General features: G+C 47.7%; 2 protein-coding genes and 1 long non-coding RNA gene across 5 annotated transcripts in view; 2 read left to right on the top strand and 1 right to left on the bottom strand.

Moving 5' to 3' along the window:
• The first annotated feature begins 757 nt into the window (after window positions 1–757).
• On the top strand, window positions 758–1,747 carry OR7C2 (olfactory receptor family 7 subfamily C member 2). Its single transcript, XM_072788180.1, has one exon. It carries the CDS (start codon window positions 758–760, stop codon window positions 1,745–1,747), a length of 990 nt encoding a protein of 329 aa, XP_072644281.1.
• Window positions 1,748–2,164: 417 nt separating this feature from the next.
• Window positions 2,165–3,731, top strand: LOC140610655 (uncharacterized). Its single transcript, XR_012012231.1, has 2 exons — window positions 2,165–2,499; window positions 2,862–3,731. It is a non-coding gene; the product is annotated as an uncharacterized lncRNA (long non-coding RNA).
• SLC1A6 (solute carrier family 1 member 6) overlaps window positions 3,637–13,466 on the bottom strand; it is a 44,434-nt gene continuing 34,604 nt past the window's right edge. For all 3 annotated transcript variants that reach the window (XM_072786948.1, XM_072786947.1, XM_072786949.1), the window contains exons 4-10: window positions 11,927–12,131; window positions 11,123–11,165; window positions 10,296–10,639; window positions 7,530–7,763; window positions 6,145–6,339; window positions 5,024–5,158; window positions 3,637–4,215 (exon numbers count right to left, since the gene is read on the bottom strand). In XM_072786948.1, the coding sequence (XP_072643049.1) occupies window positions 4,020–4,215; window positions 5,024–5,158; window positions 6,145–6,339; window positions 7,530–7,763; window positions 10,296–10,639; window positions 11,123–11,165; window positions 11,927–12,131 (1,352 nt within the window). In that variant the 3' untranslated portion in view covers window positions 3,637–4,019. The remainder of the gene's footprint in view (window positions 4,216–5,023; window positions 5,159–6,144; window positions 6,340–7,529; window positions 7,764–10,295; window positions 10,640–11,122; window positions 11,166–11,926; window positions 12,132–13,466) is intronic.

The raw sequence follows: 13,466 nt of genomic DNA, 5'->3' as shown, positions 1-13,466 counted from the left end.
TAGGTTAACTATACTGGAATTTAGAAAAATAATTTTTAAAATTTATATATAAATAAGTAAATAAGAAGCTCTATGAGAGTATATTTATAAATTCAATTTTTGCTGAATTTACATAGGGACACTGATAATACAAATGAAATATAAATGATAACTAAGAATAATAATATTGGTTATTAATTTTTTAGCAGAAGGAGTACCCAAGGTCCAGAAGATCTAAGATATAGAAATTACAGAAAGACAGCACAATGAAAGAACTTCTCAAAGATTAGAAGATCTTTGCCTGGCATTAGGGAATTCCCCATTCCCACAAGCACTGAGCAGAAAATGCAAAAGCAGGCATCAGGGACGATTGCTTAGGGATGCAGACAAGCACGAAAGCAATATCCTCAAACTTGGGTGTGCGTCATAGTCCCCAGGAGGGCTTGTCAAGGCACAGAGTGCTGGTTCCACACCCAGAGCATCTGATTCATTAGGTCAGGCGGGTCTGAAAATGTGCATTTCTAACAGGTTCCCAGGTGACACTGACGGTGCTGGTCAAGGACCATGATTTGAGAACCACTGATCTTAGAGACAATTTTTCCAGGTAGCAATGGTTACCACAATTTGTCAGCAAAGAAAGCCAATCATTAGCCAAAATGAATGACTTCATGAATCCTCAGGGTTTGGATTAAGGAAATTTCTATCCTTCTGGGGAATGCTTATTTAGAGTGAATCTTGTGTTACTTTTTTCCTCCTTCTGGACACACCCAGTAGCCCCATGGAAAGAGGAAACCAAACAGGAGTTGGAAACTTTCTCCTCCTGGGATTCACAGAGGAACTGGACCTACAGCCTTTCTTCTTTGGGTTGTTCCTGTCCATGTATCTGGTCACATTCACTGGGAATCTGCTCATCATCCTGGCCATCTGCTTAGACTCCCATCTCCACACACCCATGTATTTCTTCCTTGCCAACCTGTCCTCTGCTGACATCTGTTTCACCTCTACCACCGTCCCTAAGATGCTGCTGAACATCCAGACTCAGAGCAAAACCATAACATATGAAGGATGCCTCAGCCAGATTTTTTTTTTCATTGTATTTGGATGCCTGGACAATTTACTCCTGACCGTAATGGCCTATGACCGCTTTGTGGCTATCTGTCACCCCCTGCATTACACAGTCATCATGAACCCCCAGCTCTGTGAACTGCTCATCTTGGGGTCCTGGTGCATCAGTGTAACAGGCTCCCTTCTTGAGACCTTGACCCTTTTGAGGCTGTCCTTCTGCACAAACATGGAAATCCCACACTTTTTTTGTGATCTTCCTGAAGTCCTGAAGCTCGCCTGTTCTGACATCCTCATCAATAACATAGTGGTGTATTTTGTGACTATTGTCCTAGGTGTTTTTCCTCTCTCTGGAACCCTCTTTTCTTATTCTGAGATTTTTTCCTCCATCCTGAGAATTTCATCAGCCAGGGGCAAATATAAAGCCTTTTCCACGTGTGGGTCTCACCTCTTGGTGGTCTCCCTGTTCTGTGGCACAGGCCTTGGGGTCTACCTCAGTTCTGCAGTGACTTCATTCTCTAAGATGAGTTTGATGGCCTCCGTGATGTACACCATTGTCACCCCTATGCTGAACCCCTTCATCTACAGCTTGAAGAACAGGGACATGAAGGGGGCCCTGGGCAGGCTCCTCAGCAGGGTAGTACCTGTCAGCATCAGGACTCTCATGAGTAGCTGGGGACACAATAATGAAGATGAGAAATCTTAGTTTCCTTCATGCAATATTTTTATTTTTCCTAATTTTATGTGTTTTTGAGCAAGACTTTCCTTGGTTCTTCCCTGTCCTCTATTTTCTTCATGTTCCATTGTGGATTCCTTTTCTCATTCTGTAACTAGTCATTTTAACTTGGTATGAATAGAACCTGCTATTTTCTCAGTAATCTTCAGTAATGGTTTGGATTTCTTAAAATAAACCAAATCTCACATATTGAATGTGTATCCTCAAGGTGATGGGATATGTGCCTAATCGGGAAATGTTGCCCTGAAAACTCATTTAGAGATGTTTTCTGAAGTTCTGTGAATGGAATCAAGCCAAAGATTTGCTTCCAAAACTAAGAGAAAATAAGTTCCGATTGTTTAAGCCACCTAGCCTGTGGCACTTTGTCATAGCAACCCTAGCAAACTAATATACCCTACTCCCACAAGGAGCTTTCTGCAGACACAGAACTTTGGCCATGGGTTAGAGGCAGAAATTCTGGTTTGAGACTGGGATCCCAAGCAAAGCTCCCCAGGATCAAATGTGGAGTAGGATGTTTTATATGGTTCTTGCCTTTGCATGGACTTTTCCAATCTCTCACACAAATGTTTCCACGGTGACTGCATTAGGTAAAAGGATTCTGATTCCTTTTTCCAAGTTATTTCAATTATGTATGCCCAGTGGTTCTCTTGGGATCCTAAAGAATGGGGCAGGAGGCATCCCCACATATATCTGTGTTTGAATGTCCCATCTCCCTTTGAGAGGTAGGTGCTCAAGTGAAGCTTAATTTGATTCAGAAAAAAAGGGACGCCTGGATGGCTCCGTGGTTGAGTGTTTGCCTTCGGCTCAGGGCATGATCCCGGAGTCCCAGGATCAAGTTCCACACCAGGCTTTCTGGATGGAGCCTGCTTCTTCCTCTGCCTGTGTCTCTGCCTCTCTTTCTCTGTGTCTCTCATGAATGAAAGATAGATGATAGATGATAGATAGATAGATGATAGATAGATAGATAGATAGATAGATAGATAGATAGATAGATAGATAAAGTGTTTCCCAGACAAAAGGGTTATAGAGTTGAGTTATGCCCATGACATCTGGAATCATGTTACTATTTGTGTTTTCCCCCAAGCCTTTATTAAGGTCTCGCTTAATGTCTCACCTGGTTCGTGGGCTTGCCTGGAGAACACAGAGCTTCCTGAGGCCAGTATGGGATATCTGAGACAACGGGTTTCAGAAATCAAGAGTTGGGACTACAAGACTCAGCTACTCATCCCCATGGGAAGCTACTTCCTCTATTCCCAGCCATGAGTGTTTGAAATAAAGGGTTAACTCAGAGGGCTAGAGGTGCTCAAAGTCTGCACATCCAGAGAAAAGTCTTGCTCTTGACTGGCTCCTAGGAAATAACCTCCAAGCCCTTGGAATATCCTCCCTGATAAAAAAGTCTTTGTATACCTGGGGCTTTGAGTCATGCCAGATCGACTATGCTGAAAATGTAATTTACCATGTTTTTGTTCACCTGGGACCCTGGGCAATGCTATATTCATTTGACTTCTGTGGGGGCTGAAGAATGAGTAGTGAAGGTCAGCAAGCACTCCATGCCTACAAGACAGACCCCCAATAAAAATACTGGACACCAAGGGTCAGGTGAGCTTCCTTGACTGGAAATATTCATAGATGCTTTCAGACATCATTGCTGAGAGAATTAAAGGCGTCCAAGGGACTCCCCTAAGAGGGGACAATTGGAAGCCCATGTCTGGTGTCTTCTGGACCCTACCCCAGGCAACTTTATTCCGTGCAGATTTTAATCTGTATCCTTTTACTGCAGTAAACCATAACTGGGAGCATCACAGTTTTCTGAGTTCCATGAGTCCTTCTAGGAAATCATTGAAGGTCTTGGGGAAATCTGACACAGAACATTGTTTTATTATAATAAATGATGGTTTTCCTTTACCTCCTTCAATTCCACCACTCTTTGAGAAAATAAAGAACATGAACCGACTCCTCAGCTTGCTGGACTCAAAGCTGCCCATACTCCCAGTCCCAGGGGAAGCATTTCCTTCCCATCCCACCTGACTCACTGCCCTCCACAAGTTCTCCCCATGCATTCACAGAGAAACGGAGGCTTTGGACATCCTTTCATTCCTGCTCCTTTATCTCAGTTTCCACCAAACAAGCTAGACAGAACATGTGTGTTCAGTGCAGTCATTCAGGCAGTGGGTCTTCCCTAGGACCTCCCCCTCCCCCCAGCCCCGTTCCCTCCTCTCTGGGCAGCAGAGCTGGGGGCCCCTCACATGGCACTCTCATTGCCTCCCCGTCCCCTGGACGCCCCCTTCTCTTGTGCCATGAGTGACTTGTAGGGTTTCCCCAGGCTGGGGAGGGTGAGCTCGGCCTCCTGCAGCTCCAGCTCTCGCTGAGACAAATGCTCAATGACGGCTGCTCCAATAGAGTCCCCCAGGACATTGGTCATTGTACGAAGTCGGTCACTGGGGAGGGATAGGGAGAGAGAAGCCACTGTTAGCCAAGGTCTGAAGAGCTCATAGGAGAGAGTACAGCAGGGTGGGGGGTTCCTTGTGCCTGGGAGTTGAGGTTTATGTCCCATCCATGACCACATAACCTCAAGCAGGTCCCTCCCCTTCGATGTCCTCAGTTTCCCCTCCTAGCAAATGCAGGTTGGATCAATTCCGATAGGCACACATTTGCTCTTAGCTATGCAATTCTTTCTTTTTAAGGATATAAACAGCTGATAGAGAAAATGAGGGGTTGTGGGCTAAACAGCATGCAGAAGGTAACCACCATGAGTTACTGAGGTCAGAATAGAAACTAATCTAAATGGGATTTGGATCTACCTGACAACTCCCACATGGGGAGGAAAGTCCAGACTGTTTTTTTTTTTTTTTTTTTTTTCCCAGACTGTTTTTTAATGTAAACCTCCTGTTTTTCAAAGTTGAGAATTAAAAACAAAAACAAACTAATAACAACAAAAATTTGCAAGCCAGCTCTATCCTATGGATCACCTTTTTGTGACTTCTCCATAAAGCAAGTACAAGGGAGGCTTTTCAGGCTGATAGATAAAGCCCCCAATACTCATCTCCTCTCCACCCTATTTCCCAAGGTTCACTCTATGGAATTTCAGATCACAGGCTATGGCTAGGAGTATTCTCCAAGGCTTCCCCTCTACTCTAAAATTCTAGAACTCTGTGTCTTTGATGGAATGAGGGCCCACGGGTTGGGCGTCTCGCAAGGAAAGCAGGGGGAGTTGTGACATAGTGCAAGGATCTGAAGAACACTCACAGGAACCAGTCCACAGCTATGATCAGTGTGATGTCTTCAGTGGGCAGGCCGACCGATGTGAGCACAATGACCATGGTGACCAGACCTGCCTGGGGGATGCCAGCAGCCCCAACGCTGGCTGCTGTCGCTGTGATACTGTACACAGAGAGAGAACACAGAGGGGCAAGAAGTGGGAAGGGGAGGACAAGGAAGAGAGTGAGAAAGGGGACAACAGAAGGAAAGGCAGTTCCCTGGGACATCTTAAAGTAAGTGCCTGAAAATAAAAAGTAGCCATCAGGGGCACCTGGGTGACTCAGTCAGTTAAGTATCTGCCTTTGGCTCAGGTCATGATCCTGGGGTCCTAGGATCAAGCCCCACATTGGGCTCCCTGCTTGGTGGGGAGCCTCTGTCTCCCTCTCCCTCTCCCTCTGTGTGCTCTCTCTTAAGTAAATAGATAAAATCTTAAAAAAAAAAAAGCAGCCTTCAATAAATGTATTCTTTCAACTCATATTTATTGAGCATCTCCTACACACTATACACCTACTAGAAATTCCCACAGAAGAAAATCCCTGCCCAAACAGAGCTTACATTCTAGTGGGGGAGACAGGCAATAAGCAAGATGAGTGATTAAAATATATACTAAGGCAGATGATGCTACAGAGAAATAGTTCAGCCTATGAAAATCCAGACCATGCAATTTTAAGTAGAATGTTCAGGGACCACTTCCCTGAGCAGGGACAACGCAGCAAAGTCCTAAAGGAGGTGATAATGTGTGCTGTTATATTTATAATGACTACATTGGAACCTTTGGGTGATGAGGCCCAGGGATCCATCCTTATTATAAGAGCCTCTGGTTATTAGGTTCCACCAGCCATACTTTCAAAAATACTGGGCAGAAGGACCTCCCATGATATCATGTGAGAGAAGATGAGACTGAAACATCTGGCCAGCTCCTGACAGGCTCGGGTTGCAAAGTCTCACCTTTAGCTTCATTTGGCAGGGGTGGCTGGGCTCTTCCCACATCCCCCCACCCAACATTCAAAGCCTCCCTTGACCTAAAGCTAAGGTTCCCTCCAGCCCTAGCCAAGCTAATGGCTTCTTAGGTCTCACCTATTGGCAGATCCCACCCAAGACTGCCTCACCTGATGGTCGTGATCTGGCCCAGGTTGAGTTCATAGTTGTTGACTTGGGCAATGAAGATGGCGGCCAGGGCCTCATACAAGGCAGTCCCGTCCATATTGACAGTGGCCCCCACAGGCAGCACGAACCTGGTGATGCGTCGGTCCACACCCAGGCCCTCCTCCAGGCAGCGGAAGGTGATGGGCAGTGTTGCAGAGCTAGGGAAGAGAGTCCTGGCAGCTGAGAACAGGGGGCAGCCAGGTGGGGCTGGAGCAGCAATGGGCCAAAGGAGGGATTCTGCTGAGAACACTGGAAGAGCAGGTGGGAGCAAGGGCAAGGGGAGAATGGTAGGTGTGTAATATTTCAGGGGTTGATAACGGCACAGGGAAGAGGTGCTCCTCACAATGCAGGAAGCACACGGCAATGGTGGTCTCCAAAGGTCAAGGTCTCTTGAACCACTTAAAGCCAATAGGTTAAGGCTAATTACTAGACACTTGTCTATGTCACTAGTGAACTGTCCACTCCCAGAAAGGAAAAGACTGGGGGTCTGCTGACCTCACAAGCCCTCAGAGTAGGAGAGAAATATTACAGGGACCCCTAGTACCCACTCCTATGGCTCAGGGAGCAACCTCAGCTACACCAACCCTCCTGGTCTCTCTCTCACCACTCCCTGGGGCGGGGAGGGGGATGAGTGACCTAACTGATTGGTGAGTTTAGTTGAAGGAGTGAGCATCTCTCTTGGAGTCGACCTGTCCACAAAGCATGTGCTCTGTCTGGTTAGCCTGATGTCATGCGGTGAGAAGCCTGGACCCACAGAGTAGGCCTCTGGGGATCCAGCCCTCTGGTGATCAGGTAAGTTTCACTCTGGGCTACAATGGCACCAATCCTATTGGCCACAGACCAAAAGGCACATTCTCCAGGGAGCATTATGAGCAATGGCAGTGATATTATTCTTCCACCCAGTTGGCTCTCGTGATACTTCTCAAACTGTTTTGAATTTGAATCATGGGGAAAAGGGAAGCTCTATTAACCCCATAAAACCACAAGAAAAGGAGAAGGAAGCCAAGAGAACTCCTAGAGACCATCTTGAGGGGAAATGAGACTCTGAGCTAAAAAATGACAGAGAATATGGGGCATGTTGGAACCTTGGTCCTAATCTCAAAAATGGCAGCTGGTTCTTCTCCATATAAATTAGAAAAATAGAAAATATGGAAAACAGGAGAGCCAGCCCGGGATGGAGTTCCCCACCTTGGTATCCATCAATCTGGAGACCTACAAGAGCCACTGACATAATAGAGCAGCTCAGATGAGGTTCAGTACAGGGACAGGGGGACAGGACTCCCAGAGAGCCTGTGAACCATGAGCAGCAAACTTCAGAAAAGGACCGGGGTGGGGGATGGGGCCATACCTGGAAGACGTGCCCATGGCAGTGATGAGGGCCTGCAGTACACCCCCGATGAAGGGGAAAGGATTCCGGTGGGTGATGAGGAAGTAGATGAGGGGCAGGACACCACCGGCATGGAGGAACAAGCCCACAATGACAGTCAGGGTGTACATGCCCAGCTGACCCCCCAGGACAGCCATATCCTCCATCTCTAGGATCTTCCCAGCGATCAGGAACAGGATGCCCACAGGTGCATACCTAGGCCAAGCCAGACGCCTGTCAAAGCTCCCTCATGACTTCCCCCAATGCTCAGAGCTGGCATCCCCAAGGTTTTGCCCATATAAGTCCCTGGAGCCAGACAGTGCCCACCACACAGCACCCTACTCCACCCCAACCTTCCCCACACACTGACAAACAGGGATGGACCCCCACAAACACATCCCATTTCTTCCTCCTGCTTACCCACAGCTCATGCCCAGAACAGCAGGGAAAAGCTCCTACAAGTCCAGGGCATACAATTTTATAAGGTCTCTCTTTCCTCTACTCTGCCATTCAAGTCTCTCCCCAAATAGCCAACTGACTTTGGGACTCTCTCCCTAGATGTGGCCCAGACATTCCCTATCACTGGCCTTTTCACTGCCTCCAACTCTGTTTGCTCTAAATGTGTAACCTCAATGCCCTGAAGCACATCTCCTCACTCACTCACCAGACCGGAGCCATGTCACCTGAATTTCCCCCACAGACATCCCAAACCAGGCATCTTATCAAATCATCTATTTATTCAACCACTCTCTTGAGTGTCTCCTCTGCTCCAGTCACATGGTCCCTGCCCCTGTGGTGCCTACATTTCAACGGGGATAAGAGGCAGTACACACAGAAATGCCTAATTAAAAACTTCGGGCAGTGAGAGCTGCAAAACAGCGCCCCTGAGTGGGGCTGCATCAGCATGCGTGGTCAGGGAGGGCTTCTCTGGAGATGTGACATTCACTCAGAGGCCTGAACAATGAGAAGGGACACATCTATCTGAGAGGGATGCATTGCAGACACTATGCAAAGACCCTGAGATGAGCATGAGCTCGAGGTGCTGAAGGGGCAGAGAGCAGACCAGTGTGGCTAGAGGGGCGAGTGAGAGGAGACAGAAGTGAGTACATCAGGGGCTCACCTGCGCTCCCCACAAACCAGCACATCTTAGTCTTGCGAGTTCCTGCCAGTGGTGCCTTCATTCCCCCGTCACCAGGCTTCAGCTCTTACTCCTCTCTCTTTAGAAACTGAAGTATACGCTTGGTTGTTCTCATGGTAGAGGCATTGGAGGAGGTAGGGACCTCTTGGGAAATTGGTACAATAGCTTGGGTCAGAAATGATGAGACCCACCCTGAGGTGGTGGGAAGGATGTGGGCACTTCTTTGGCCACATCTGTATTCCCCTGGGCTCAGCCGGGCTCAGGGTGAGACCCGATGGGAGGTTGCTGAGCTATCTCCCAGTCTAGACCTACCTCTATGACTGTTCTGTGAACCCCCTCCCCAGCTCCCTCATCTTCATCCTTCCTCCTCATCCCCCACAAAATTCCTCAACCCAAGTCAATTGCATGGCCTTCCTTCCTTCTACACTCACCCAGATGGCACATCTGGATATTTTGCCCAGCCCTGCCAATGACACCACTATAAATTAATGGTTCCCAATCCAGTTGAGCTTCAATCTTTTCACTCTTCTTGGCTATCCTTGATAAGCTCCCCTCTCACATTCCCCTCAGCTGCTTTTCCAAGCTTTACACTTGACTCTAAGCCCCATACACAACTTTCTAATTAGTGCCAGTTTGGCACTAAGCAGTCTTATTAACATCTTGCACCACCACTCTCAACTTACCCTGTGCTCCCACCTCCCTGAACTCCCCGCCATTCTCCAACCAACTCAGGCTCTTGCAGGCTTTGCATGTTCTCTTCCCTCTGCTTGGAGGGCCTCTCTCCTCTTCCTGTCCTTTTCGGTTTCTGCTTGCCTTTCAAGACCCAACCACAAGGCGACCTTTTCCAAGACTCCCTCTTCACATTCCCAGGCAGAGTTCACTGCATGATTCCTCCCCTGGCTGCTCACTTCTCCCCATTCCCAACACTTTTTGAATGTCCCTTTGCTCTAGAACATTCCACCTTGCATTACATTTATCTAGTGTGTGTCTGTCTCCTCCAAGACTTCAGACTCCTCTGAGCTTCTTGGGAACAGGGACTGAATTCAATGTATCTCTGTGTTCCAGACAGTTATCCCAGGAAATGTATGTTGAATTAGTGAAGAAATCAGTGAAGGAATGGAAAAATGTAAAGAATGGATGCATGCGTGTATCAACTAAAGAATAACTAGTGAGTGGATAAACAAGAAAATGAGCAAATAAAAAAAAAGAAAATGAGCAAATGAGGCACAAATGAACAGGCAAGAGAATGAATGAGCATGTTAAGTGAAGGAATGCAGAGAATATGTAGTGAGTAAATGGGAGAATAACAAATGCAGAGATGAATGAGTGGCCCAAAGAATGAGCTTGAATGAATACATAGTGGAGTGAGTAAATCAGTCAGGCAATCAATCAATGACTTCATTAATGCATGGATGAGTCTGTGAATGAGTTTATGAGTAAATGAGTCAATTAACCAATATATACATGAATGACTTTGACCAAATGACCCCAATGGTCCCTTGAACAGCTGCCCCACAGCCTGACTTCCCAAGCCCAGCTCCACCCTTCCCATGTGCCATCACCAGCCCCCCTACAACCCTACCCCCGCTACATCACAGCCCAGCACTCACCAGATAATGATGCCCACCATCCTCATAATAGCCTCATTGAGGCTGTCAAAGAAATCCCGCAGGACTCGGCCCTTGTGTTTCATGCCACCAATGACCAGCCCAAAGGCCACAGAGAAGACAACAAGGCCCAGGGCATTGATGCCATTGGCTGAGCCAGGCACAGGCACAGTCTCCTCGAAGCTCAGCACCTCCTGCAGGGTGCCCAAGGCCCAGGTGACATTTTCCAGGAGGCTGGTTCCATTGTCCATTGAAGATGGAGGAGGCATGGAAGTGCCCAGCTCGGATCCGTTCTCTGTTCTCACTATGGTCCTGGTTACCAACCTCGTGCTATACTGCGTCTTGAACTGAAATATGGAGAGATCAGGGCCAAAATCAATTCATCCAAATCTCCTGGAGAAATATATTTAGAACACCAATTCCTGGTTGCCACCCCTGGAGAGTCTTATTCGGAGGACTTGACCAAAGGATAGAAGAACAAGTGAAGGAATACATGAATGAGGGAATGAACGCATGGCAGAATGAGTACAGATTCTGCATTTTTCAAAGCCCCTTGTTCAAACAGATTTGGGGGCCTCTCTCCTCAACCATCCATGGTGAGGCTCCAGTACCATCCCCAGGCAGCTCTTCGCCTAAATCCTTTTCTGTAATCCTCCCTTGATCACCCCACCAATGGGAAGTACATTCTTTCTCCCAGACTCTTCCAAAAGCCCCAGCCCATGGCTCCAGCAAGCCCTTCCTCCCATCCCTCATCCCAGGACCACTCACTGGGCAGCAAGCTCCCCCCACCCTCCAAGCCTCCTTGACCACACTGTGTACTTCCCCCTGACCTGTTTGAAGCAGGCCTCCACCAGGTTGGGCGGAAACATATTTCTGCAGAAAAACATCAGAGGAAGGGAGGTGGTTAGACCTTGGGAAGGAGTCCAGCGTGATAATAGTCATAATAATAGCAATAGTACCAACCATAATAATGGCAGCCAACAAGTGAATGCTTACTCTAGGCCAAGCACTTACCCATATGAGTAAGTGCTCATGAGTAAATAACTCTAGAAGTGAGCACTATTGAGGTCCCCTTTTTATGTACAAAGAAACCAAGGAGCAGAGAACCTATGGAAGTTACCAAGAGCCACACAGCTCATAAGGGGTGCAGATGGACCTCAAATCCAGACCTCTCTGAGCCCTTCAGTAGAACCCTATGCTACTTCACAGACTTCAATTCACACACATGTACCAGTGATGCCTCAAAAAACACCGACAACTTGTGGACCTCAAATCTGGGTTTTCCCCAAGTCAGTGACTAGGGAAGAACTATGACAAGCTGGCAAAATCTTGCTTCTTTAAGAGACTCATTCATCCTCCAATGAAGCTTGGGAACACCAAACGCCACCTGTTCTGAGCCCATCTCAGAATACAGCTGAAGCCTCCTGAGTCTAAGGGCCAAAGATCACACCCTAGGAGCCAGCTACTCTCAGAGGGTTTTTGCAAGGCTCTGGGCAGAAAATGGGTACCAATAACCTAGATTCAACTTGGGTGTTGCACTTCCAGGCTGAGTCACCTGTCCCCTTTGTCTCTCCTTGAGTATGGCTTGTTGTATCTAGGGCCAGAGTTCCCATCAAAATTAGAAAAGACGTCACCTGACCAGGTCCATGAAGGCATCGGCTGTGGGTATGGTCTCAATACGGCCCTCGCGGTGCAGCCCCTCCTTGGAGCCCTTCCCAGGATGGATGATGGTGACCATGAGGATGCCAATGAAGACAGCAATGACCGTGGTCACCATGTAGTACACAGCTGCCCGCATCCCCATCCGCCCTGTTGCCTTGTTATCCAGGGATGCCATACCTAGAGGATGGGTGGTAGAGCCCTGAGAAACTCCATCTGCACCCCCACCACCCACCCTCCCATCCATTGGCTTGACTTCCCTCACCACCAGCTCAACAAGCATCCTACCAAGCATCTCCTTCTGTGCCCCACCCTAGCACCCACACCATCCTTCGTCTCCTCTCGTCATTCTTCAGCCCCATTTTATTTTCTATGTACACCTTCTACCCGTTCCTTTATCCCAAGCCCCACTTCACTAACCTTCCCTCTACATCAAGCCAACCTTTTCAACTCCCACCCCATCCTCCACTTATGCCTGGATTATACCATGACATCATCTTCATTCCACTCTTCATCCTGCTATTAACCCCAAGATTATACCCCCTCCAACTCACCTCACTGTACGCTATCTGTGAAAGAGACTTCTTTTGCTGCTCCATCCAAAAGCCCTTTACCAGGCTGACACGCCAACCCTCCACCTGCTGCATTGTTGGCTGCTAACAGTCTGTGTGGCCCCCTTCTCTGGAGAACTGCCCTCAGCAGAACAAAAGCTGATTTGCCCAGAAATACCCCATGGAAAACCTAAAGCCAAAGGCTGCCTGGTACAGGGATTAAAAAGGCCAGCTTCTTTGATTCAGCTGGAGGCAGAGTTGGGAAGAACAATTCTGTAGCATCACTCCTGCTCCAGAGCTACCTGTGGGATAAAAGGCTGAGAGGCTAGCCTTCTTCCAAACCCGCATCTCTGCTTGGATTCTTTCCCTGCTCCATCTCGCTCCTCTCACTTCCTCAGGGGTCTGTCTTGAATGTTATCCCCCAATAAATCACTTGTGCAAATATCCCCATCTTAGACTCTGCTTCTGGGAAAGCCAACCCAAGACACCACTCTTTCAGGACTTTATCTTCATCCCCATCCCAAAATCTGGAGATTGGCAATCAACTACTTAGGAACCAAATCCAGCCCCCTGATTGTTTTTGTAAATAAAGTTTTATTGGAACACAACCACACCCATTTGTTTACAGATGGGTCTGCTACCACCATCGCAGAACTGAGCAGTTACGACAGATTGTATGGCCCCCAATGCTGAAAGCGTTCACTATCTGGCCCTTTACAGAAGAATTTGCATACCTCTGTATAACTCATCCCTATTTCTACCCCGGCCCCCACCCACTATCCTGTCACCTCTATCTCAAACACCTTCACCCACCTCCCACTCCTTGACCAATGATGCCATTCTGTTACCTGGCTGCTCTATCACAGCCTTTCTTTCAACTGTGGATGATGGTAAACCCCTGGAAGGCTGATATTTTACCTCCATGGAAAAGCACAGTAAAATTACTGAGGTAAGTGGCATAGGT

The sequence above is a fragment of the Canis lupus genome, chromosome 19 (genome assembly GCF_048164855.1).
Source record: "Canis lupus baileyi chromosome 19, mCanLup2.hap1, whole genome shotgun sequence".
NCBI classification, from domain to species: domain Eukaryota; kingdom Metazoa; phylum Chordata; class Mammalia; order Carnivora; family Canidae; genus Canis; species Canis lupus.
The sequence above is the reverse complement of the archived record's forward strand: the minus strand, read 5'-3'. Positions and strand labels throughout refer to the sequence as shown.

What these genes read in the sequence shown, in the direction of transcription:
- OR7C2 (XM_072788180.1), top strand. Translation starts at nt 758, where the DNA reads ATGGAAAGAGGAAACCAAACAGGAGTTGGAAACTTTCTCCTCCTGGGA.